Source organism: Lytechinus variegatus, chromosome 6 (genome assembly GCF_018143015.1).
Source record: "Lytechinus variegatus isolate NC3 chromosome 6, Lvar_3.0, whole genome shotgun sequence".
Classification (NCBI taxonomy): domain Eukaryota; kingdom Metazoa; phylum Echinodermata; class Echinoidea; order Temnopleuroida; family Toxopneustidae; genus Lytechinus; species Lytechinus variegatus.
This window is the reverse complement of record NC_054745.1, coordinates 6,400,974-6,428,202: the sequence shown is the minus strand read 5'-3', so window position 1 is coordinate 6,428,202 and position 27,229 is coordinate 6,400,974. Positions and strand designations below refer to the sequence as shown.

Genomic DNA, 27,229 nt, shown 5'->3' with positions numbered 1-27,229 from the left:
GTGGGATAGTTGTTTTTTTATGATATGGTGACAACTTTTACTGTCTTCTCCTATAGGTTGATAGGTATAAACTAGTTATTATGATGTCAGGAGCATGGCTCTAATAATGTTACCGATCAGATCAGGTGATGGCAAAGTAGCGACTCGTCGAGTTGACGACATGTCATGTCTCTTAAATAATAATGAATTGTAATATTTTGCCCGCTCGCTCACAGCCAATCACCGATCGGATAAATCTCGGGGCGTGTCGGTGTGTATTGCCTCTGTATCTCTAATTTGCCGCCACATTTATTTTCTGGGAATTTTATCTACCCTTCGCATAGGGGTAATCAAGTATCATTGCCAAGTCTTAGGTCACATGATCGAGGTCAAATATCAGTTAGGGTCAATGAACGTATATTGTATCATCATGTGAATGGTGTCTTTTTGTGAATAATCATTGGGGTGGACTTGTCCTTTAAATGGACTTTCTATTTTTAATTGAACGAGGGTAGATAGAAAAATATAGACATTTCCCTTTTTATACATTTTTCTTCTTCTAGGCCCCAACATTGATTTTTTTCACCCGTTAAATTTTCACTAATTGGAACTTCTGCACATGATGAAGATTTCTTTTGCCATATTTTGTGGAAAATGTTATCAATTCCCTTTTCAAATTGAAGTAAGCTGAGAAAACTTATTTTAGACTAGTTCATCATATAAACTTTTACCCATTATTAGGGATTATAGAGATTTATTCTCCGTCGAATAAGGCCAAAACATCCTCTTCCTTGGTTACATTTTAATACATTGTCTATGACTATTAAAGTGTTGCTTATATGTTTAAATAAATAAGTAAAATTCATTAAGCAAAGTGCTGGAAACTTATCAAAATCCGATAACAAACAGCAAAGTTAATGAATTTTAAACTTTATTAGCAATATTATTGTGAAAACATAAATATGCACGTCGTCATGAATATTATTTAGATGGGCTGATATAGTATCACATCCTTTTTCTCATACATGAAATTATAATTGTTTAATCTTTTTCATACATGTAATGATGTGTCGATCGCTTGTAATAAATACACATCACATGTTAATGAAGACATGCCGAGAACCGTTCATCTTTTCATACATGTAATGATGTGTCGATCGCTTGTAATAAATACACATCACATGTTAATGAAGACATGCCGAGAACCGTTTTGAAACACCGGAATAATGCAAATCTTATACTTGCCATAACTTTATTATTCCTTGTCTGATTTAAAAAAAAAAGTAATTTGTTTGTCTTATTTTTCTTTATGTGTTCAAATCCAATTGTTTTCAAACTGGAATATACCTGTAAGGCAAAAAAGCTAATTATCTGGGAAAGGCCAACTTGCTTCGAATGCTTTGCCCCATTTTTAATGGACTCTTTCTAATTCTGTTAAGCCAACTATAAACAAATATTGAAAAAAAGTTTAAGATCTACTCTCAAAGTCAGTGGAAAGGGGTGCTTATGCCAAAAATGAAAATAAATGTTTTTAATTTTATATTTTAGTGCTTTATGATTTGGAAACAAACAAGTATGATTGATACTCTTAATTTTAGGAAAGATAAAAGGTAGAAATAATTCAGATTTATTTAGTCTCAATTATGTGAAGTCTAATGACCCAGTGCAAATTTACAGCAAATTTAGGTCTAGCGCCATCTGCGACAATATGTGACGCATTAATTTGAAGGATATAATTTTTGATTTCTGAGTCATAATTTTGCAGTCGTCTCTATTTTTGTCGAAATGAAACGTACATTTTCTTGTATAATTTAATTTAAAATGGGTTTCCTTCTTCTTACACGAGAAGTTTAAACAGAGTAAGGATGGAAGTTGACGATTATCACTTTTGTAAGTAAACTATTCACCCGAAATATTAGATTTTTTGTGCCGTTGTGGTCGCGATGCTTTGTAAATTGAATTGTGTGTTGCTACTGACGCGGGCTAATCGTGCGTAGCAAGGTGTCGTGATTCATGTGTGTGATGCCGTGAGCGTGTGGCTGAGTGTGTCTGACGTCTGTGTAAATTGTGACGATGTGAATATTTGACTAGAATCTGATATTTGTTGTAAACATTGTAAAGATCATTGCCCAATTCCTACATGTAGAAGATGAAGACCCATATGTACATGTACATCTAGCCTGGAATTTGAAAGTTAAAAAACACACAAATTTTGCTGACAAGTGACATGGCAATTGGCATGTTTTCCAATTCCAAACAGTGAACACATGGTTCAACAACAACATTTCTGACCAAGACAAATTCTGAGAAGAGACAGTGTCACTGTCAGTGAGAGATGACACCAACGATAAGGGGGGGGGGGGGGCAGTAACAAGTTATCTCTGACTCAGAGATGCCAAGTCATGCATATTGCAAGTTCAAAGACCAGCTATGTGTGAGATTTTCTGTGAATCTGAGTGAGATCACAGACATTGTGTACAACAGCGTTCTCGCCAGGATTTTTCTTACGCGTGTCGCAAACCCGCCGATTCGGTGGTGGCCGATTTTACACGTGATGTTTTGATTTTCACATGTGCTTTGATGATTTGATCCCGGTAAAGTCAAGTTTCATTGCCAATCCGCGAAGTTCACTGTAATCATGGTAATATTGTTCTAATCGGCGGCGCACACCAATACCTAACTTAGAGTTGATATCGGCAAAATGTTGAAATGTTAAGCTGCTGTTTATCTAAAAATGTATGGGTCTTTTTGTCTGGAAATGTTTTAAAGTGTTTTGAGCTGTATTGACTTAAAATATATTTGAAATACCTTTCGTTATGGACTCCCGTTCTCCGAGAAGAAATATAAATCACGCATCTATCAGGACATGTTTTAACATTGTTTTGAGGTGCTTGAGTTGAAATATATTTGATATGCCTTTCGTTACGGACTCCCGTTCTCCAAGAGTAAATATAAATCACGCATTTTTCTGACAACCGCGGGAAAGAAAAATAAAAGAAAATAGAAGTCACAAATATCTCAGATTAATGAACGATCTATTGGGAATGTTTTAAACTTGTTTTGAGGTACTAACGAGTTAAAATATTTTTATATACCTTTCGCTATGAACTCTCTAAGAATAAAAATCACACATTTATTCTGACAACAGCGGAATTGAAAATAAAAGAACAGAAGTCACAAACATCTAAGTTTAATGAACGATCTATCGGGACATGTTTTAACATTGTTTTGAGGTGTTAATGAATTAAAATATATTTGATATATCTTTCAGTACGGACTCCCGTTCTCCGAGAGGAAATATAAATCACGCATCTATCAGAACATGTTTTAACATTGTTTTGAGGTGTTTGAGATGCCTTTCATTATACATGGACTCCCGTTCTCCAAAAATAAATATAAATCACGCATTTTTCTGACAACCGCGGGAAAGAAAATAAGACAAATTACACTCTAAAAAATAGAATGTTAAATCAACATTTGAAAGGTTGGAGGAGTGACAACCTTTTCCAAATGTTACATCCAACTTTGTATAAAGCTAAATCCAACATTTTAAATGTTGTGTAGAACCATTTGAAGTGGTAAATGCAAAATTTAGAAAATGTTGTCACTCCTCCAACCTTTCAAAATGTTGATTTAACATTCCATTTTTTAGAGTGTAGAAGTCACAAACATCTCAGATTAATGAACGATCGATTAGGTATGTTGTAAAATTGTTTTGAGGTCCTAACGATTTAAATATATTTCATATACCTTTCGTTTTGAACTCTCAGAAATAAAATTCACATTTATTCTGACAACAGCGGAAATGAAAATGAAAGAATAGAAGTCACAAACATCTAAGATTAATGAACGATCTATTTCAGGACATGTTTTAACATTGTTTTAAGGTGTTGAATCAAAATATATTTGATATATCTTTCAGTACGGACTCCCGTTCCCCGAAAGGAAATGTAAATCACGCATCTATCAGGACATGTTTTAACATTGTTTTGATGTGTTTGAGTTAAAGTATATTTGAATAGCTTTTTGTTACGTACTCCCGTTTTCCAAAAATAAATATAAATCACGCATTTTTCTGACAACCGCGGGAAAGAAAATAAAACAAAATAGAAGTCACAAAAGCTCAGATTAATGAACGATCGATTAGGTATGTTTTAAAGTTGTTTTGATGTCCTTACGAGTTACATGTAAGATATATGTTATATACCTTTCGTTTTGAACTCTCTAAGAAATAAAAATCACACATTTATTCTGATAACAGCGGAATTAAAAATAAAAGAACAGAAGTCACAAACATCTAAGTTTAATGAACGATCTATCGGGACATGTTTTGACATTGTTTTGAGGTGTTAATGAATTAAAATATATTTGATATATCTTTCAGTACGGACTCCCGTTCTCCGAGAGGAAATATAAATCACGCATCTATCAGAACATGTTTTAACATTGTTTTGAGGTGTTTGAGATGCCTTTCGTTATATATGGACTCCCGTTCTCCAAAAATAAATATAAATCACGCATTTTTCTGACAACCGCGGGAAAGAAAATAAAACAAAATAGAAGTCACAAAAATCTCAGATTAATGAACGATCGATTAGGTATGTTTTAAAATTGATGCAGTATTTGGTACCCTGGGGTACCAAATGATAATCCGCCATTTTGTTGAATTATTTATTTTATTTTTTGCGCTGTACCCTGGGTTACCAAAAATGTGTACAAGTATATTTTAATGTTTTGTACAGATTTTTTTTTCTTTTTAGTGATCTTATGTAACAATTAATGCATGCAAATGATAACTTTATTCTATTTGTTTACTATTATTGGCATAAGATTGTATCAAAGAAAGGAAATAGGCTTTGTGATCATCATTGTCCCCATCATTGTCATGATTGTCGCACCGATCGTACGACCGTGATCACAATGACAACAATGTAACTGTACACTATTACAACACAAGATGGCGCTGCACAACGCCGTACCCCGGGGTACTACGGTACCCCGGTGTACGGCGTGGTGCATCAATTGTTTTGATGTCCTTACGAGTTACATGTAAGATATATGTTATATACCTTTCGTTGAACTCTCTAAGAAATAAAAATCACACATGTATATGACAACAGCGGAATTAAAATAAAAGAACAGAAGTCACAAACATCTAAGATTAATGTACGATCTATCTCAGGACATGTTTTAAGGTGTTGATGAATTAAAATATATCTGATATACCTTTCGGTATGGACTCCCGTTCTCCGAGAAGAAATAAAAAAACACGCAATTTTCTGACAACAGTGGGAAAGAAAATAAGACAAGATAGAAGTCACAAACATCTCAACGATCGATTAGGTATGTTTTAAAATTGTTTTGAGGTCCTAACGAGTTTAAATATATTTTATATACCTTTCGCTTTGAACTCTCTCAGAAATAAAATTCACACATTTATTCTGACAACAGCGGAAATGAAAATAAAAGAACAGAAGTCACAAACATCTAAGATTAATGAACGATCTATCTCAGGACATGTTTTAACATTGTTTTGAAGTGTTGATGAATCAAAATATATTTATTATATCTTTCAGTACGGACTCCCGTTCCCCGAAAGGAAATATAAATCACGTATCTAACATTGTTTTGAGGTGTTTGAGTTGAAATATATTTGATATGCCTTTTGTTATGTACTCCCGTTTTCCAAAAATAAATATAAATCACGCATTTTTCTGACAACCGCGGGAAGGAAAATAAAACAAAATAGAAGTCACAAAAATCTCAGATTAATGAACGATCGATAAGGTATGTTTTTTAAAATTGTTTTGAGGTCCTAACGAGTTTAAATATATTTTATATACCTTTCGCTTTGAACTCTCTCAGAAATAAAATTCACACATTTATTCTGACAACAGCGGAAATGAAAATAAAAGAACAGAAGTCACAAACATCTAAGATTAATGAACGATCTATTTCAGGACATGTTTTAACATTATGTTAAGGTGTTAATGATTTAAAATATATTTGATATACATTTCGTTACAGACTCCCGTTCTCCGAGAAGAAATATAAAGCACGCAATTTTCTGACAACAGCGGAAATGAAAATAAAAGAACAAAAGTCACAAACATTTTAGATTAATGAACGATCTATCAGGACATGTTTTAACATTGTTTTGATGTGTTGATGAATTAAAATATATTTAATATACCTTTCGGTACGGACTCCCGTTCTCCAAAAATAAATATAAATCACGCATTTTTCTGACAACCGCGGGAAAGAAAATAAAACGAAATAGAAGTCACAAAAATGTCAGATTAATGAACGATCCATTAGGAATGTTTTAAAAAATTTTGAGGTCCTAACGAGTTAAAATATATTTTATATACCTTTAGGCTTTTGCTATGAACTCTTTAAGAAATAAAAAAATGAAGCTACAGCCAAAGCATGTGATACCTCCTTCGTCATATATATAAGGTACATTGCGTAATACCTTGGGTGAAGCACCTGGGATAGATCTGTCATCAGGACACTCGACAACAAATTTAGATAATCTGCCAAGATTTGCTGAACCATTAAATCAGGTAAACATGAGATGAAAATCGTTTCTCTTGGGTATCATTTGGGCATCCACTGAGGTCATTTTAAAACATGAGCCACGAGAGCGATTGCTTTGGGTGGTGACGGACATTTCATTGATTTTTTTTCAATCAGCGACTATACAAAAAAAAATTATACAAATTCTAATAACTTCTAAAGTCTTTGATGGATTTTCGTAAAACTTTCATCAGTGCTTATCATTATGTTTAAGTTCTGCTATGTTTACAGTAAACTTTTTGTCAGGGTGAACTCCCGCTTTAATGCTTGGTCACTTGAAAATGACACCTACGTATCACGAACGTGTGTTTTCAGTAAGTTAATTTTCAGTTGGGAAATATTGGAAATATACAAAATCACTTATTCATTTTTACCATGCTTTATTTTTTTTCAGGTTGAGACTTCGAAAATGTGTTGACCATTTTCATCATTTTGCAATTCAAATTCCCTTTAGAGAGATGTTGCAAAGTCTTAGGCATATTTCTGATCTGTACGATGCAGGATCTAGGGGCGGGGGAGTTGGCATGGCATATCGATTCAAAATACCTAACATCGATCTCACGCCACCCCCCCCCCCCCCCGAACATCAATCAATAGAACTGTACACACATGTGAAAAACAATACAAGAAATTATAGTCTGTTTTAGATGAAAGAATGAAAAATAAATGGTGAATCCAGCAATTAGCTGTCATACAAATAACATTAACATCTCGCTCCCGGGATCTCGCTTTTTTCCTTTCACAAAATCATCCACATGTACATGTATATCGCAAACCGTTTTAACATTCATTCACATTTTCTAATATCAAGAATTAATTTCTTGATGTCAAGTATTAATTTCTTGATATTAATAATTCATTTCTGATTTCGAGGGTCAATGTATTGCAAGAAATCATTCTGATTTTCAATCAGAAATTCTTGATATCAAGAAATTAATTCTTGATATCAAGAAATGAATTCTTGATATCAAGAAAATCATTCTGATATTTATTCAGGAATCAATTCTTGATATCAAGAATTCATTTTCATTTCTGATTTCGAGCGTCAATGTATTGCAAAAAATCAATCTGATTTTTTTAAAGAAATGAATTCTTGATATCCAGAAATTATTTTTTTATATCAAGAAATGAATTCTTGATATCACAAGAAATGAATCTTTGATATCAAGAATTCATTTCTGAATTCGATCGTCAATTTATTGAAAAAAAAATCATTCTGATGATTAATCAGTAATGAATTCTTGATATCAAGTTAGAAATTAATTCTTGATATAAAAATGTTTTTTGGTATCAAGAATTAATTTCTTGATATCAAGAAATCGTTTTATGATATCAAGAAATGAGTTCTTGATATCAAGAAATGAGTTCTTGATATCAAGAAATGAATTCAAGAAATTAATTCTTGATATCAATAAATCTAATAATTTTTGATATCAGAAAATGTTAAAATAGCTTGCCATACGCATGTCGCTGGCCGGCCAAGCCTATTACAGTTCATACATCCAAGAATTTCAACAATTATTTCGTTGTTACATGACAGCAGAAATTGAGAATGAACGTTAAGAATATACTTAGCAAGTAATTACCAGGAAAATTATATGGAACAATTCATTTTAAAATCAAAATTTCTTAAAAGTTATCAGAATACGGTATCATGTAAAAATGAAAAGTTACGTCGCATCGCGGACAATTCAGTTCCAAACATTGCGTGCAGGTCCGGCTCTGGCTCAGCTAGCTACCCGCGCCAGCGGGCTGGCAAAGCTAGCGTGGCTGGCTAGCCGGCTGGAAGTGGAAATGCGCCAGTGAGTGTCTATGCATGGATATTATCCGGTCAAGTGATAAGATCGTAGTTTGTCTGTTGCCGAAATGATTCTTAAACATTCTATATTTTTGAGGATTGATGATGAATGATGCAACAATTATTTTCGATGATTTTCCCTCATTCTTTATAATTTTTTTTTTGCCCGTGTCGCTCACTTTTTGCGCGTGACGCACCAGGAGCTTGTGGGATTTGCGTGTGTCGCATGCGACGCGTGTGTTCTACACTGGCGAGAACGTTGGTGTACAATGTATATGGGGATAGGCTGTGATAGTTGCGTGAGACTAGCCTGGTCCTGGAGGCGTTCGGGGGTAAAAATCATAGTACTATTCGTACCATTACCCCCTAACGCCTGGCGCTTGGGCCTATAGGGTCCTACATCAGAAGGGAAAATGCAAAGTTAATGCAAACAGCACCTTATAATTTGAATCTGACGTTAACACTTCTGTACATGGCCATGGGTAAAAATATCGGTTAGCAACGTTTGGTTAAAATAAAATTTACTGAAAGGGAAAAAAATCGCAGAAATGCGATGAAGAAATAAAAGTAGAAGAGAGTTTACTCACATTTGTTGTCTTCGCCATCTTGGATCCATTGTTAATGCAACCTAGTTACGTGACGCTTATAGAGGGCGGCAAAATCAAGTGCTAAAATGTCCCGCTTCAACCACTGAACCAGGGGGGTGTTTCATCAATCAGCGCTGACAGTTGTCGCGCGACAATATTGATGAAAGCTGACAGTTGTCGAGCGACAATATTGATGAAACACCCCCCTGGTTCAGCAGTAGAGGCGCACGGCCAATATTGGAGACTGTCTCCAATGTGGGAAATTATCTCCAATATCAGAGACTTTTGTAAAGAATTTGGGTATCCAATTTCAGAGACAGTCTCCAGTTTTGGAGACTAATTTCCTTTGTTTACATTTGCGGCAAGAGGATTACCTTGGCGGCAAATAAAAATGTGATAAGCAGATTCCTCATAAAAAATTACCCCTTTTCACCGTCTACTTTAAAAATTCACCGTCTACTTTTGTTTTGATAAGGATTTTTGTTGTCAATCACACACAAAACAAATGGGCTTCTGACCTCAGTGAGACAAAATTTTGGGTGGAAAAATCATGCTTTTGTTGGTGTTGTTTCTTTTGTCCTTTTGCAAAGGAAGTCTCCAATGTGGGAGATTGTCTCCCCTATTGGAGAGAGTCTCCCATATTGGCCGTGCGCCTCTACTGTTCAGTGGTTGAAGCGGGACATTTTAGCACTTGATTTTTGGCGACCCCACTTCTTGAATACATGTACCATATGACTATCTAAGCTAATGTCAGCCTCATATTTCTAGGCAGTTTAAAAGCAGGGAACAACTAAATGTTATCAAAACAAAACCGGAAAGTTTGCAAATTTGACAATTAACCAAAATTCTCCAGTTTACTAATTGATAAGATTGCAGATCAGAGCCATCATACACATGTTGGCCTATTTCATTCTTGCATATCTTCAAAATTGTCAAATTTTTATAACATTTAGTTGTTCCCTGCTTTTAAACTGCCTAGAAATATGAGGCTGACATTAGCTTAGATAGTCATATGGTACATGTATTCAAGAAGTGGGGTCGCCAAAAAATGCGCTAAAAATGACGACAATGTACATGTATGGTTTTGTTTTGAGACCGCGAATGTTATCGCAGTCTTTAGGATCTTTTCTTCAAAATTACCAATCTTTCCAAAAAAAACGGAAATCTACTGTCTACAGCATTGAATTTGCACACAAATCAAGTTTACTGCATGCTAGCGCACAGTGGCAAATTGTCCATTTATTGTGTACAACAGAAAGCCAGCTCCGCACAGCGATTCGGAGGCCGCTGATTGGTCTATCGCGCAGATAATATCATGACCACATGGTCACCAAAATACTTCATTCAGGTCATATGCAGAAGTATTGTTTGCGATAACGATATCTGGTCATATATCTGGTCTTGGTTTGTGATCGGATCGCAAGGTATCGATCAGAAATTATTGCAATTTGGAAATTTCATGCATTTTCATGCAATGTTGTGAAACACAGAAATAATTTGACTTTTTGTGCATGTTGCGATTGAGTATCGATGCTACTTTTTATAGTTTAAGGAAAATAAGAAGTAATCAAAATTTGCTTACCTTTGCGGTATCGTTGAGAAAACAGATCCTCCGAAAATACCTTTCTATAATTCATATGTAGGAAAGAGATATTCTATGTTGATTTTGGTACGAGGTGATGAGAATTGCAGACATGCTCTGATGGAATACTTTGTGGGGCACTGGAAGGCTTGCATTGCGCATGCTTTAATACTATTGGCTTGCGGCAATGGCTGGATGATGTCATGTTATAAGCAAAGCGTTGTCGCCCGCTAGTGGGGAATGCGATGCTATCCGTTCTATAAAATTTGCAACTCTGTAGCGGCAAGCCTCCATTCGACATGGCATAATGCACAGAATGAATGGCTGCTGCAACTTTCGGGTTGCCTATTGAATGCGTTGCAGCGCTCGCCCGCAATGACTTGAACGCAGGATGCGCAAAGTTGAACGGAGGGCGGCATCTGTGGAATTGCGGGCTCTGCCGAATTAAGGGCACAAAACATGGCAATACATTCCAAGATTTTATGAAATGCTGAGATAGAAGTTGAAAATAAATATTGCAGTTAAAAATAGATAAATATATTAAAAAAACATTGGTGCATAGTTCATTTTGTGAAAAAAACATTGTAGAATAAATAGATTGTAGATGATGTCAAATAATGTGTCGGTTACTCCAGCTAGGAATATCCAGGTATTTGATTCACCATGCACCTACATGTATATCTAAGTTGTTAAACACACCCTCAAACCAAGTATTCCAGACTTTTTGCATTTACTACGGAGACACCTTGACAATGCACCAGTTCCTTGGAAAAAGCAAGTCAAATCACAGTGGGAGCTGAGCGGCTTTTGACGAAAGTTGGTGGACCTGGATATCATCGGAATCTCTTGACATTGTAAACAACATATTTGCTATTGTTCGTCCGGTGCAAATCTTCGGGTGATCAGCTGTCCCAGTCTACCAACATTTGACAGTCTGTGATCACAGGCCGTTTTATCTGACCTAACAAAAGAAAACTCAAACGTACAATGACCCACATTTGTTTGTTTATATTTTGTTTAGGTGAGTTGTTGAAGATGGAGCCCGTGGCCAGGATGCCTGATGAGGAGCTTCTACATTCCGAGGTGGCCATCATGTCAGGTAGGTCAAAGGTCATGCTGTATCTTACGGAAATAGGGGGTATTTAAGGATGGTGCTCCAGAAAGGTTAGGTGGGCCTCCAAAACTATCAGAAAAATGAAGAATATTAATCTATTTCCCGACTCTGATTTTAATTTAAACTCGGTAAATATTGCAGTCCCATGTAGTCCCATATGTAGATTTTCATGGCAACACCATGGAAGTCTACATGTAGGACTACAATATTTACCGAGGTAAGTTCAAATCAGAGTCGGGAAAGAGGTGAATATTCTTCATTTTTCTGATTTTTTTTAACGAAATCAAAGTAATTTCAAGGAATTATGGACAAAAGAAGGCCATTTCATGGATTTAAAAATGTAAAATGTGAAATTTAGCAATTTTTTTCAATTTTTTCAATAAGGAGAGCGATTTATTGAGCTCCACGAAATTCTAAACGTGAAGGACTGCAAACGTGTAGTTTAGATGTTGACATTGCTAGCTTTCCACAGTTGTGGTTGATCGGATCTATCTTAACTCTTTGTAAGACGGGTCCAATCTCATGCTTGCTCAGTAGGGCATATATCAGAGAATGTTACCATGTGAGGCTTCAATGGGAATGTACACGTACAGGGCATTAGAGGGCCATGTTGCTATTATTGTAACTTTGCCATCGAATGGTCATTTTCATGGAATCCTCGATTTTGATTGGCTGATTGTTCTCATGGTAGTTACCATTGGCTGGCAAAGTTTCATGGAATCCTTGATTTGATTTGCCAATGAGCATTGTTACTGTGGTAGTTGCCATTGTGTGGCAAAGTTACTAAAATAGTTACTTTTCTGCAACCGGGCCCTGCAGGCCTGTTGATAATGAAAGGGGATTCCATTTGAAGTGATGGATATTACCCATTGCTGACTTGATACTTGATGTGGTAATCCCTTTGGCAGCTCATACAAGAAGCTATACTGAGATGATGAATAAAGTGAGCACTTGAGGAGGTACTTGAAAACTTACGAGTCTGACTTGATGTAAAGGACAGCATTTCATTAATGATGTTTTAAAAGAGATACATGTATATTGTTCATTGTCAATTATGTGGGGAAAATTTTACAGGAGAGCATACTACCTCAGCATTTTATAAATCTATAACATGTCGTATATAGTACAGATTATATAATGAATTTTTTACACAATGTAGAGTGATAATTTTAAAAATTAATGCAATTTATATTCAAACTCTTTTTTTTTACCAGGTGGGCGGGATCAGAACGGACGACCTCTTGTGACCTTTCCTGCACAGAATCATGGGATACTGGGGTCAAGGGTCATGGGCAGTGGGCTTGATCGCATCCTACGGTATTACATCAATATCACAAGGTGGGTATCGGAATGCTACTTCCAGTATTTCACTATGTTGGATTTAATCTTGGGTGGGTCACTGTAGGGAAAAAAATTACACAGGGGCTGTGGGCAACTTAGCCCCAAAAATACACAAAAGAGCTTTGGAAACTAAAAAAAAAGGAGCCCTTGAAATCCCCATTCATCTGAATGGTAAAGCTTGTCCAATGTTGCAGATTTAGACAGTAAGTTGTGAAAAAAAAAATGAATTTTCACTTTTTACAGGTTTTGGTCCACTGCACAAAATAGCAGCAGCTAGATGAAAAGTTTGGTATGTGCACGATAGACCCCAAAACATTGTAAGATACATGTACATAGATGCTTAGCATGAATTACGGTAATTACTATTTATTGAAGTAATTGAATGAAAAGAAAAAAAAAAGGTTGGGAAGGACATGATAAAACTATATTAGAAATAGCTTTTTCAATATCAATGCTTTTTTTTTGGCTTTTGAAAATAATTCTGCAATTCATTTGTCTTTTCTCTTGGTTCTTTCAGCCCTACCACCAAAGTACATGGTTTTGCTTTCATCGTTGATCTTCGGTTTTCGTCGTTAGATTTCATATCTATGCTCAAGTCTTCCTTAAACAGTTTACAGGTAAAATCAATAATAGTAATAATGATGATAAATAGTTTTTGTATACCGCATATGGCATTATGATCATAACGTGTCTATGCGCTTCCAAGGACTTTTATATTATTTCCCCAGCTGTAGCTTGACAGCAGTAAATACTTACAGCACATACGCATTTCAAGGAATTAATTCGTACCAGATACCCATTGAGCTCACCTGGATCGAGTGCTGCACAATCTGGATCAATTTCTTGCTGATGGAAACTACCCCATAACTGGGATTTGAACCCAAGATCTTCAGTTTGAAAATTCTGAAGACTTATCCACCGGGTCACAACGCTCCACAATGTTACATGTATCTCTTTATTCTGAAGGCAAGAAATACACATGTCCATATACACTATCATTTTATTGTGTCATTGCAAAAAAAGTCCTGATCACAACATTGTAGTGCAACAAATAAATTGTGGTTGAAACAGACATTGCAGTTGGTCATCTTGGTCCCTTTGTCATAAACCTGATACAAGCTTACAACGAGAAGTGCCTCAAAGACACTCATCTTGAATCACATTGCTCCTTATAACTTAACAAGCTTCTATCAAGTAATAGATGGTCACCTAGTTTTTGTCATTAAATCTTTGTAAGAAATTATCTTTGTGTTGGTTGAGACAAGAATTAAGGTAGAATATAGATGTACATCTCCCTTTGATTGATTCACCCATATCTTGAACCAATCTTTATACATGTACTTCTGTATATTTCTTGTTCTCGCAGGCTGAAACAAGCAGTGTAGTCGGTCCATTTGTACTGTACCTGATACAACCGATCAACAAGAAAAGCCTCAAAGACACTCAGACCTTACTAGCACTCAGGCAGAGCAAGAAGAAGAGCAATAAACACATGCCATCTACACACTTCCAGGTAAATGAACATGTAACCTGTAAAAGTGGAAACTTTCGCGGCAAATTCGGCGAGCACGAATTTAAAAACACGCAAATTTATGAGCATCTATTTTAATGCAAGTTTCGAACCACGGGTCAATTGCGTGTATGGTTTTGGCACTATTTTTTGAACTATAGGAGCGACATTTAAGCAAGCAAGCTTGAGCTCCAAAATCACATGCATCACGAGAATTAGTTTCAAAGCAATGCGATCATTTTTTTAACAGTCGCAGATCAGTATTTAAATTATCATTTGGGTTGATAATTGTTTTTGCTGTTTGACTTGGATTGGTGAGTGTTTGGATCTGTTTAGTTTTTGAGATGTTGGGTCGATTACCCAGGTTAGATTGATCCCATGCACTTCGAATAGCCATAGTCCCCCGGTGCTCGGCGGTCCACACCAGGCCAGCAGCGCCTCCGTTTTGACTTCCTTGATGTCCGCCCCGCAAAGAAAAGTTGCGCTAATTGTCACAAAAGATCATGATAAGATCAAAACAATGCTGAATTACGCTGCTTCAGGGCTAGAATTATATTCATTAAAGCCATTCACAGATGGGAAAGAAGGAAGTGGCTTTGTGATTATGAGTGTGCAGCGCGAATTCAAGAACCCGTGGATATGTTTTGAAGCCGCCAGGCGCGAAAAATTAATCCCACGAAAATTACTGCGTTTTACAGTAGACTTGAATCCATGGTATTTCAACTCTGTAAATATTTATAATTTTTATGTATTTCTCACAAGGGAACGATGGCTTTAGATCTTCCTTGTATTATGTGTAATTCCAAGGAAATCTTGAGTGAAATCACGAGTTTAAATGTGACGTAAATTTCTTGAATTTGCAATCAATTACAGAATTAAAGTATATTCTATTACGCTCCAGGAGCTTTCTAGATCATAATAAATAAATCATATTTGATATTCTTTCCCTGTCTTATATATCTGTTCCTATAGACTACCCTCGTCGTAGATGAGATGGATCTGTACAATCATGTTGATAAGAGCCAGCTGACAGCGGATCTTGGTGGTTACCTTCAGTACTCACACAGCGCTTGGGTCCGCTTCAGAAAGGTGAGTTCCTTGGAAACGATTTCCATGATTTCCATGATTTAGATTTATTTTAATGACAAATGTTTGTTGGCAGGTATTCCTATGACAAACCTGCACCGAATGATGATTGAATAAAAGGAAAGTAATGACTAAAGCAAGACTGGAGTTTATAGGTGAAGCAGCCACAGACTGTTCATAGTCTCTTGCATCAGAGTCCCATTTCATAGAGACTTGTTTCTATTACAAAGTTACTATCAGCCAATCAGATTGAAGGTATTCAATAGCTTTTATTAAACTGTTATTGCAAATTTGTTGTTATACATGTAACAATTTTTGTGAAATGGGCTCCAAGCGTGTGTATCACTTGCATTTTGTAACAGCAAATATATAACTGCAGCCTTTCACTAGATAAAACAGATTATAGGCTCCCCCTCCCCTTCCTGACTGTATAACCTTTACAAAAATACCCTGGTCTAGTTAGGAACAAATATCCTATTATAGACCTGCCAACCAGTACATTTTTGGCGTATTTAGTACGTTTTTGCAACCAAAATATGGTAGTACGTTTTTTCTTCTTTTTTTTGTAAAAAAAAAAAATTAAATTGTAATTTATTGAAAAAAATCATCTCTATATGTCTATTTCATAAAACGTACACAAATATGGTTATTAGATCAAAGTAATTTCAGGTAACTTGTTTCTCTTTTTCAATCATTTTGTTAAAACCAGGGTGAGAAATGCACATGTTTCAATGTTTTTGTTTTTTTTTGCATCTGCAAGAGCGGTGTGCATTTTAACTTGCATGCAGCTTGAGCACCACAATGAGCGAGGGATCCAAGCATTTTATTATGAAATACCTTTTTTTGGGGGAAAAATACAGTTTTTTTATCACAGAATACAGTTTTTTATTCCCAGAGGTTGGCAGGTCTGCTATAATGCCTATCTGTGAACAATAGAATAGTTTGTTGAAGGCTAGGCTGGGAAGTTTGAATTATGATGTGAAGACATTTCTAGCTGTCACCTAGTAGACTAGTTGAAAGTGTTGCTTATGATTTTGCCTGAGTCATTACATGCGTTTATTTCTAAACACGTTTGATCACTTAATAAACTGGCGCTGAGTATTAACCTGTGGGTGAAAAAAAAAACAATAAAAAAATTGCTGAAATGTCACATCTTTTCATCAGTGTTGTGCCTATTGATTTTCAATATTTCCTTGAAATTGTTTTGATTTACTTTGAAGAGTACTCTGTTCTTTCTTTGCTCTTAAAAGAGCGTTTCAATTGATGTCAAACTCTGTCTGCCTACATGTGGGACCACAATATGTACAATATTTATTTTAATGATCGTTTGACAGGTGTTAAAACGTTTTGACTCAGCCATGCATGTTTTGTTTCTACATTAGACTGTGGAGCCATTCTTTGTGTGTTATGAGGAAGTGATCCCAAAGCTGCCTGATGCCTTCTCCAGAATCGATGATCTGGAGAGCTTTGATCTCGGAGAAACGAGAGAGGATTTAGAAAGACAGCGGGAGAACATACAACATTTGATCAAAGACTTATTCAGGTGTGTTTAGTTTTTCATGTGTGATACCAATATGGGATAGACATTTGAGGGAAGTTGATCAGGAAACAATCCGTACAAGTATTGGGCTCGGTACAACTTATCAGACATCAAGTAACAGTCTTGCAGTCTGACTTCCCTTATCTTTTCGAGAAGTATTAGGAAGAAAAAAAACAGCATACAACATTTAATCAAAGACCTATTCAGGTGTGTGTTTTGTTTTTCATGGGTCATTCCATTCAGATAGAAGGTGAACATTGAATTGGGCATTTGAGGGACGTTTTGTGAAGAAAAATTGCACAGGTATTGGGCTCTGTTTAACTTAAATATAAATAGAGTTTCGCAGTCTGACTTCATTTATTTGTTGGAAGAGTATTAGGAGGAACGCGTGAAGCTGCTCGGCGGTGCACCATCTTTCTTTCATAGGCATATGATGGTCCTGAAACAGACCACTTAAGTATAAGGAAGAGAGAAAAACAGATAAAAAAAGCAGTAACACTTTCAAATGAAGATGTTTCTTAAAATTGTTTGACTTAGCGTTCTGTGGTATCCAAATTCTAAGAAAGAAAGGATCGGCATAAACTAGCTGGCTAGAATTGTATATCTAGATCTAGTTCATTTCATTATCCTATCTTTGCGAAATCATGAAATCTTATATGAAAAGTGATCACACTGAATATCGCCAACATAGTGAAATACACGTGGGGCAGTGCATTATTTTTGCATCTTATAAAAGACCCTATACCTGGCTGCAATGCCATGTGTAGTTTGACAATTTCTCAGAAATTTCAAACTTCACATTTTCTATCAGAATTATTTAGATAATGATGACCAACAGAATTGTATACCGTAGTGCCATTTATTCAAAACATTCAAATCTGCCAACTCCCCAATTCGTCATTCAGAACATATGTTATATATGGGAGGCCTATATAATGACATTTGTGATGACATTTTTTTTCAAGATTGTTTCCATGTCTGGCATTCATGTTTAAATGTCTATCTTTATAGGGAACTTGACCTAGAATCTCTGAGCCACAAGTGCGATGATCTCTTGTCCAAGATCACACAGTCCGACAGCGACGAGGTCTTCGCGGCAGTGGCCCAGAAGCCTGTCTTCCGTGAGGTACGTCTGCTGGCTGAATACTGCAGGGAGAAGCTTACTATGATGAAACAGAGGCTAGATGCGGCCAAGGATAGGGTCGAAGGTCGCGTCAAGGACGAGATGAAACGCATCAAGCTTCTTGAGGATGTACAGAATGTAAGTTATTTACAAGAAAGCCATTTTGTACATTTTGTTTCTATCTCTTGTTAGCTTTCTTTCTTCATCTCATTCCAGGTATATAATTTCACTTTACTTGCAGTGGCCCCAAATACTGCTACACTTTAGTCCTGTGACTGCCACTCTCGTTTTGCCTGATAATGACTAAATTATGGAAAATATATTTCATAGCATTATATGCAGAATCTTCAAAAGATGACACATTCACCATGGTAGAAAACTATTTACGTAGCTGGATCCTAATTTTGTTTAAATTCTTTTTCTCTATAGCTTTCCAACTGGTTGCTGAATGAGGGTCCCACAGGTTTAAAGAGACTTGAGATAGCAGACTCTATAGGCAGGGCAGAGATGTTGTGTAACCACTTTGAAACGGGAGTGGCCTCACTCGCATTGGTAAGCTACAGTGATCCACTTTATTTTGTTCTCTATGTAAGGTTGGTATTCATTGTATCTTACAGTATTCAACACATCAGGTACATTCAATCAGGGGTAGCACCGCAGTGGCGCAGGCATGAGTGAAACAGATGCCAATATTACACTTGCTATGCATACATATTTTGGTGTCCTGGGGCCAGTTGCAGAAAGGGTTGCAATCAATAGCAACTCCAAAAGTCACGCGCAACTTGAATTTCTACCAATCAACAGCGCGCATTTCGGACTTGCAATTGATTTTTTGACTTGCGTTTAAATGAAACTCTTTCTGCAACGGCCCCCTGGTCCCAAAATCAGATTGATTCATTTATTGTTCCATGAATTTGCCCTCCATTTACCCATTGAAATTTATCTATGCAGCCCCATAGATCATATCACATTATTGGTACCCGGCATGCACTGAGCGTTGGTGATGGTTGCTCAAGCTAAAGCCGGGGTAATAACAGGGCTTTGTATCCTCGGGCAAAAAGCGCTTTATAAATTCAGCTATTATTATTATTTTCTACCATCTTGTAACTTTTGTGGTAACTGTGGTTGAGATCTTAATGGGGACGCAATGATACGACCCCACCCTCCCTGAATCCGGAATTTACCTTGCACCATGAGATCCACAAATATGTGGATGTCATGTGACATATCTAGCCAATCAGAGAGGTTCCATGCATACGGCACTTTGACAGAGTATATAAGGCCTGCTTTTACAAACTATGCTCATTCTAGGCGTTGTGGCGTGCGCCTGTAATCCAAGCTATGTGGGGAAGTTACAATTTGATTTTGAGGTTCGAGCCCCGGTCACGTCTTTCGGATGGTGACGTTAAAGGTAGGTTCCAGACGTAAACAATCATATCTGATTGATACACGTCTGACAAAACTCAAATACACACACAATATGCTCATTCTCCTGAGGACGATAAGAGCACACTTGTCGAAACGTCAAGATTGGGTGGTCCTTTTTAGGACCAACACTTGCCCATGGTGTACCGCGAAACCTAGTACGCCCATGGAAACCTTCAGAAGTTAGAGGATGTAAAGAAACCCAATCTTTGGAACAGTGTGGACAATTACCAGAGCAATGCCCCAATAAACAGTTTAAAATGGTCATCTATTGTTCCATTCTTACACTGTATCCAAATACCTGCTCTTCTAATGCTCTGCTGCAAATGACTGATTTGAGGCCCTAGGATTTTGATACTGTAAGGACGAGACCACTTTTCACTCAGGCACATTTTTACATTGTGTAGAGCCTTATTTTCATAGGTCAGATAACTTTGCATTTACATGCACAGGTTAAATGCAGGACAGAGAACTTGCTATAAACAAGTTGGAATGTTAGATGCAATTCAGTTCATCTGCTCAGTCTTATCTTATTCGTGCAATGGTGCGAGATTTTGCATTCGGTGAAAGAAACGCTCTATTCAACTTGGCTAACGCCTTGTTGAATAGAGCATCTTTCTTTCACCTCATGCGAAATCTTGCACCATCGCACTCATGCCTATTCGCTATTTGTATATTGTCCAAGCTTTCCGAGAAGAAATGATTCCTAAGCCTTGTACGAAGATAACATTCTAATTACATATTCTATTTTGATTTTACTTTCCTTTAGGACAAATTAGGCCAAGCAGAGAGCTTAAAGGATGACGTCCAAGCACTGGTAGGAGAAGGAACTCAAGGCTTTGCTCTTCTGAGGAACGCAATCAGGGCTCTAGAAGGCCATGCAGAAAACTACCAGAGGATGCTGGATGATCGGCGCCACCTATTGTCCACTGTGAGAAATTTCTATGGTCTATATGACAAGGTAGGTCTGTTATTTCTGGGTTATCATTCTGTTTAATGTTATCACTTCAGTGATGTTTCATATACTGCACTTGTTATTGATCCATAATTAAAATAAAGGTCCTTATTTCTGGTAATCTTTACTCATTAGCATTATCCTTTTGAAAGTAAGATATGAATGGATAAGTACTGCAGGTTTCACAGTGAGGAATATGCTATTTTCCCTCCCTTCTGTAGTCGTTTTCTTTCTCTGTTTTGCTCATTTGTAGTCATTTTGGAAATGGCTGTAAAACAGTGAATTTGCGCAAGTTTGTTTTGATATCTCATCCCTCACAGATTGCAAGATGGTGTGTCCGAGCACTCAAGTTTGTTTTGATATCTCATCCCTCACAGATTGCAAGATGGTGTGTCCGCGCACTCAAGTTTGTTTTGATATCTCATCCCTCACAGATTGCAAGATGGTGTGTCCGAGCACTCAAGTTTGTTTTGATATCTCATCCCTCACAGATTGCAAGATGGTGTGTCCGAGCACTCAAGTTTGTTTTGATATCTCATCCCTCACAGATTGCAAGATGGTGTGTCCGAGCACTCAAGTTTGTTTTGATATCTCATCCCTCACAGATTGCAAGATGGTGTGTCCGAGCACTCAAGTTTGTTTTGATATCTCATCCCTCACAGATTGCAAGATGGTGTGTCCGAGCACTCAAGTTTGTTTTGATATCTCATCCCTCACAGATTGCAAGATGGTGTGTCCGAGCACTCAAGTTTGTTTTGATATCTCATCCCTCACAGATTGCAAGATGGTGTGTCCGAGCACTCAAGTTTCTCCCGCACGACATCGCCGACATCCATGATGACATCCGATCGGAGCAAACCAGCAGTCATCGTCGGCGGCAGGACATAGGAGACGCGGAGTACCGCTGGGTGGAGGACGTGGAGCGGTTCCTTCGTAAGCATCATCCGCCGAGAGAGGAGGATGTGACGACGATGATGGAGTATGCAGAGACCATAGGGGAGAGGGTGAGGAAGAAGAAAGCAAAGCACTTGTCGAATAGGTGAGAATATTTCTTTTCCATTACCAGGTGGATGTTTCAAGCTGTTAGTAAGTTACGTGCAGCTTTATGAATGACTGCTAATAAATTCTATAGGTAAATATTGACTCCAAACATTTTTTTGCCTAACAAAGGATCACAAATACTAGTAGTTGGTAAAGTCTCACATAACTTTTGAACAGCTTTATGAAACACCCACCTGCTGCTCATTCTCTTGAAGATAGCAAGAACGCACCTGTCCGAATATTGAGTTGTGGGTTGTCCTTTTACTGGACCAAACATATGCCCACAAAAGGATACTGGTGTACGGTAAAGCTTCCATACTGGATTATTTTATTGTAATCATTTTCAAAAGTCTTATCAAATTTATATTTATATAGTGGCTGGCTGAAATGCTAATGCAGGAGCATAGTTGTAATCTCTATATGAAGCATTATTTAAAGCCTAACGTTTGGTTAGAACTATCTGTTGATCATTCTGCCAGCTTATTGATTAATGGTAACTCAAAGCAGGTCCAGTTGGTCTATGTTCACAAAGTCTCTAAGCATTTGATCTATTTCTCAGATATTCTAATACCACTTGGGCTGGACCCATCCAAATTAAGCTTTATAGCAAGCTGATTTTTAATAGGTTGTTGATCTGTTCTGTTCACAATGCCCTGTTACAGGTATACTGTTCTTCTAAGAGTCCTAAACACCAGTACCCTTGCAGATGAGAAAGATGTCCTTCTGGTGAAGAAATGGAAGGGAGAGGTAGTTGGTTCTCAAGATGAGGGCCGGCAGGAGAAGACCCAGACCAAGGGTGCCATCCGGGAGAGGAAGGATGGTGATGGGGTGGAAGAATCAAGGATGGAAGCGGAGGAGAAGAGCGAGATGGAGTCTGAGGTTGATGACCCGCTGCTGAAGAGGATCGGGAGGCACACACCTAGCAATGAGCTTGAAGTGAAAGGTCAAGGGTCAAAGAGACGATCATCTAAAGGGAAGGTTGACGAGAAGGTGGAGAATCGGGAGAGCGATTTGGATGGTAGAGGGAGGAAAGGCAAAGATGAAAAAGGAAGAACTGAAGGTGGAGGGAATGAAGAGGAAGATAAAAGGAAGGAGAAGGTAAGGGATGATAGAGAGAAGGATAGAGAACAGTCGCAGTGGATCCGACCCAGTCAGGATTTCTGGGCGGGACGGATTCCAGGTGTGGTTCGCCCAAATCAGCAGCACGACGATGAACTTGATGGTAGGGCTGCACCGGGTTATGATAAAGTTGGAATGCCAGTCCAGGATGTCCATCCACACATTGCCAGCAGACTGCCAGCTCCAGATCCAACATCGCTTGATTTGAGCTCCCCTCATCTTGGTGTTGGTGGGATCCGGCACCACTTGAACAGAAACCAGAATGCCAATCCCTCTCCTAGTTATGTTACAGGACAACCTCTGCATGGGCTTCATGGGAATATTGCCTTACCCCTGAGTCCACAGATCGGTCCATTCCAGGGCGTGCCAAGCCATATGAACCAATCACACCCCAGTACTTTTCAAACTGGCCAATCACAGTTCTCTATTCACAGTATGAACCAATCACTGTACAGTGTTCCCCCCGGGATAGACCTAGCTTCCAGACAGCATGGACCTGTGATGAATGCATCAGTGCAGACGTGCACGTTGTACGACCCTGTGACCGGCATGCCTTATCAGTCATACATCCAGTCTCCACACAGTTCAAGCTTGCAGGGAGATCGACATTCAATGGACAATCTCTCAGATTCCCAACACAGTTATCCTAGGATGGGGCATCACAGTGGACTGGTAGATCCGCACATCTCAGGGATGCAAGCTCTTAAAGCACTCGTTGGACATCCTCAGCATCAGGTCACTGGTCAAGACAGCCTACATGCCCTCAACATAGGGTTGTCCTCCGTTCAGGATCAGCACAGCAGAAGCAGCACGCCTCACAGTGAACACAACAGGGAGCTCTCACCTTACGAGGATGTCCTAAATCGAATTGGGCACATGCGTGCAAGAGCACGCCGCAGCAAGAAGAGCCGTAGTAAGTCTGCCAAAAAATCAGCAGAGATGCGAGCAGCAAAGTCGGTCCCTAACTTGAGCAACTTGCTAGCACGTGTGAACCTTGGTGGAAGTGAATATGGCGATAACAGTCTTGGTGTTGATCGGGATCAGCAGAGCGATTACTACGCCAGATTGACGCACCTTGATGACCGATCAGGACGTCGGTCTTCGGAACATGCCACCAAGAAATGGGTCAGCCGCCTTGTGGCTGATGATCTCCATTATGCAGATTCGTCCAGTTTCCGATCAGCCTCACCAGCTTTGCCTTCGAGGCGTGAACAGCGACCTCTCACACCCCAAGAAAAATATGAACTTGAATCACTGACTTCGTTTCTGAATGAGAGCGATGATGACAACGATGACTCTGCACCTTTGGCCACTTCTCCAACCAGAGACCAGTTTAGCCTTGGGGATTTGTCCACTGGCCAGTTGCATAGTAGGGTCTTGCAAACAAGACCCCCAAACATTGACTTTGATGCAGATCAACAAGAGCTGGATCAAATTAGGCAGAATCTATCGGGGTCATTTGCTACTCCAGGTAATCCCAACTTGAACTTTGATCATCTTCATACAAGTAAACTCTCACCAAATGAGCATCATGGTAGCTTCTCATCATATGACCTCTCACCACATCACATTCCCTCTAGCCATAGCTCTCAAATACACCCCCATTCAACAAGTCGATCCTCCCACGGTGCCTACCATTCAGCCAATAACAGTTCTACATCATTTGGGGGGACCAGTCAAGGGAGTCCCCCGTACTCATCACGCAATCAACACCAGAGTAGTCCATTTGATAGGAGGGGTGGTCATCAGTCTTCTGTAGTGGCGGAGGGAGCAAAGCTTGCACCAATGACAGAGCAGCTGAGGGAGTATTTTGGGGAGGTGGGTGTGACGGAAGAAGAATTGGTTCAACAAGGTTTGGAAGGGAGACTGAGGAATGCACAGGTTAATCAGGTAAAGATATTTGAAATTCTATCTCGAGCAACAGTTGTTAACCATCATGATTAGCAGCATCAGTATCAACATTATCACCCTCATCACCATCGTCATCGTCGTCATCAAGGTCACTGTTATTGACATCATACACATACACTCTTAATTATCATCAACATTGTAATCATCATCATCCAATACCTTAATCATCAATGTCATCATCATTATTCTCATTTACCATTAACAATATTATATCATTTTCATAATTACAAAGTGATCGTTACCACGGCTGAAATTCATCTTTAATCCTGGAGCGGCAGCAAGGGGGGGGGAGGGACAGTGAAAAACTGGACGTAACATTCGTAATACAAATTTGCTGACCACGGTCTCTCTTTTCGATTTAATCTTTGATCTCTCTGATGCCTCATTTCAGGTTCAGGAGAGAGTGACCCATGATGAACTCAGCACACCAAACTTCTTAGCAGAGGCAATGAACACCCTGGTCAAACTAGACTCGGTCAACTCCCAACTACCTGTAGGGCTCCCTCCTGAGGCGAGACATAGGCTACAGCGCAACCCAAGCCTGCAGTTCTCCGACGAGGGCGTGATCATTGACGGTGCATCATGGGATGGGACGCTGGAGGCGGGTAGTGTGGCCACGACTGAACGAGGGAGCGTGGAGAGCGGAGTTGGATCAAGAGGTCAAGCCAGTAATCCCTAAACGTTGAAGGTTGTATACGGGTAACTGAACAAAGCCACATCTACAAACAAATTTGCTTGCATGAAAACTAAAAATTAATCACTATCAAGAGTCCCAGGTATTCTCCAGTTGATATGAAGCGACCAATTATTTTATTTCACTGAGCAGATATTTACCACAGTAATTCAAATCCATTGATTTAGATCTAGTTTTAAGATGAATTCAGATTAAGGTTCTACTTCCTTAGAAGAACAAGTAAAAGGTGCAAATTATTGGTTTCACTTGGGTATGTTGCTGCATATTGGTGCCACTCCTTTTTATAGCCTGTTTTAGCTCTCTTTTTTTAGCCATTTTTGTTGCATTTTTTAATCATTTAGTAATGCAGAATTCAATGTAATAGTCCTGATTTTGAACCGACTCATTTTATACCATCACTCACTTTTTTTACACGTAGTTTGACTGGGATAAAGCTACAGCACTGCAAGGGACCAACTTTAACTTTGATTATAAAAATAATTATATGAAACTCTTTTGTTTACAGATATGATAGCTTCAGAGTTACAAATTTCTTGTAGACCATTTTATAGATGACATTTTTATCATTGATTCATTTCAAAAAGCAAATGATGCAGGGAAAAAATTACACGTGGGCTGGGGTGATTTCGCCCCCAATCGGCTCAAAGGGATTCTTGAAAATCCCAAGTAGTTGTAATGTTAAAGATTACCCAATGTTACAGATTTAAGCAGGAAGTTGTGAAAAGTAGCCCTCGAAAAAGAAAAAAAAAAATTGCCTGAATGGCAAAGAAGTTAATGTGGATGACTTCTATCTCTGCGATAGCTTCATTGTACCTGATATGCATTACTCTGGTAACTGTATCAAATCTTGTGTATTATCTTTCTCTTTTTAATTTGCTGTTGACGAGCATTCGGAATAAGGAGAGAATGACGATGTGAATTTTACCGTAGACCTCTTCTTAAAATGGACACTGGAATCTCCATGTGTTTTATATTTACATATTACATTCGGTGTGTTGGACACAGATGAGATAAAAAAGGCAGAGAGGTAATGCATTGTAACTTAGTTCCAACAAAGCTTATTTCCAAGTCCAAATTTTCGATGTAAACCTCACGTCTTCGTCAGGGATACAAAGCTCACAGTGACAAGATATTGAAATAATAGATGCATTCATGTTTATGGTAGTCCTGGAAACGCGCAGGTTAAAAAAGCATCACCATCATAATGAAAGTATACTTGAGGCGCAGGCTGTAAATATTATTGCATAAGTGAGGGCATTATTTTTATGTCATAATCACTTGCTAATGACGCAACCACAATCATGAAAGTGCATGAAAAGAACAAGATAATGGATAAAGGCCTATATATATATATAACAAAATAATGCTGAAGATAATGCTTTCATTGCCAATAAAGTTTTTATTGTTCACTCGAATATATATATATATATATTTGTGTGAACAATATATATCATGAAACTAATTTACGATAAAAGCAGATGACAATGACCTTCAAAATATATATAGGGCATGTGTGATACAGCGAAACTTTCACAGGGGGGCCATGGGTGATTTTACCCCTGTAAAATCTCCATTCACTGTAACGTTTAATCTTCCTAAACTTTTAACAAAACAAAAAAAATTTATGATACTCTTTTGTTAAAAATATAGTAGGCTTAGAGTTTTAACTTTTTATAAGCTATTTTGATAGTGACATATTTTTCCCTGACTTGTTTCAATAACCAAATCATGTGGATTGAGTTGATGTGGAGTTTGTTGTTGCAGGGACTTCCATTGCTGCGATAGCTTCAAATATGTTGTCCGAGTTGTTAAGTAGTATGCAGCTTCACATACCTCAAGAGGCTC

General features: G+C 38.0%; 1 protein-coding gene across 2 annotated transcripts; it reads left to right on the top strand.

Moving 5' to 3' along the window:
* Positions 1–1,719: 1,719 nt before the first annotated feature.
* LOC121416924 lies at positions 1,720–26,111 on the top strand. Of its 2 annotated transcripts, none has more exons than XM_041610455.1 (13): positions 1,720–1,869; positions 11,547–11,624; positions 12,854–12,977; positions 13,498–13,597; positions 14,347–14,493; positions 15,463–15,579; positions 16,959–17,119; positions 18,128–18,377; positions 18,669–18,791; positions 20,434–20,625; positions 21,396–21,658; positions 22,323–24,669; positions 25,082–26,111. In XM_041610455.1, the coding sequence occupies exons 1-13, from the start codon at positions 1,845–1,847 to the stop codon at positions 25,367–25,369; spliced, it is 4,215 nt and encodes a 1,404-aa protein (XP_041466389.1). In that variant the 5' UTR covers positions 1,720–1,844; the 3' UTR covers positions 25,370–26,111. The 2 variants fall into 2 exon arrangements, with proteins under 2 accessions (XP_041466389.1, XP_041466390.1); XM_041610456.1 differs by lacking the exon at positions 1,720–1,869 and adding an exon at positions 2,036–2,054.
* The last annotated feature ends 1,118 nt before the right edge of the window (positions 26,112–27,229 follow it).

What these genes read in the sequence shown, in the direction of transcription:
- LOC121416924 (XM_041610455.1), top strand. Translation starts at nt 1,845, where the DNA reads ATGGAAGTTGACGATTATCACTTTT. An exon ending in AGTTGACGATTATCACTTTT is followed by an intron (nt 1,870 to 11,546) that starts GTAAGTAAACTA and finishes TATTTTGTTTAG; the next exon opens with GTGAGTTGTTGAAGATGGAG. An exon ending in TCTATGGTCTATATGACAAG is followed by an intron (nt 20,626 to 21,395) that starts GTAGGTCTGTTA and finishes CATCCCTCACAG; the next exon opens with ATTGCAAGATGGTGTGTCCG.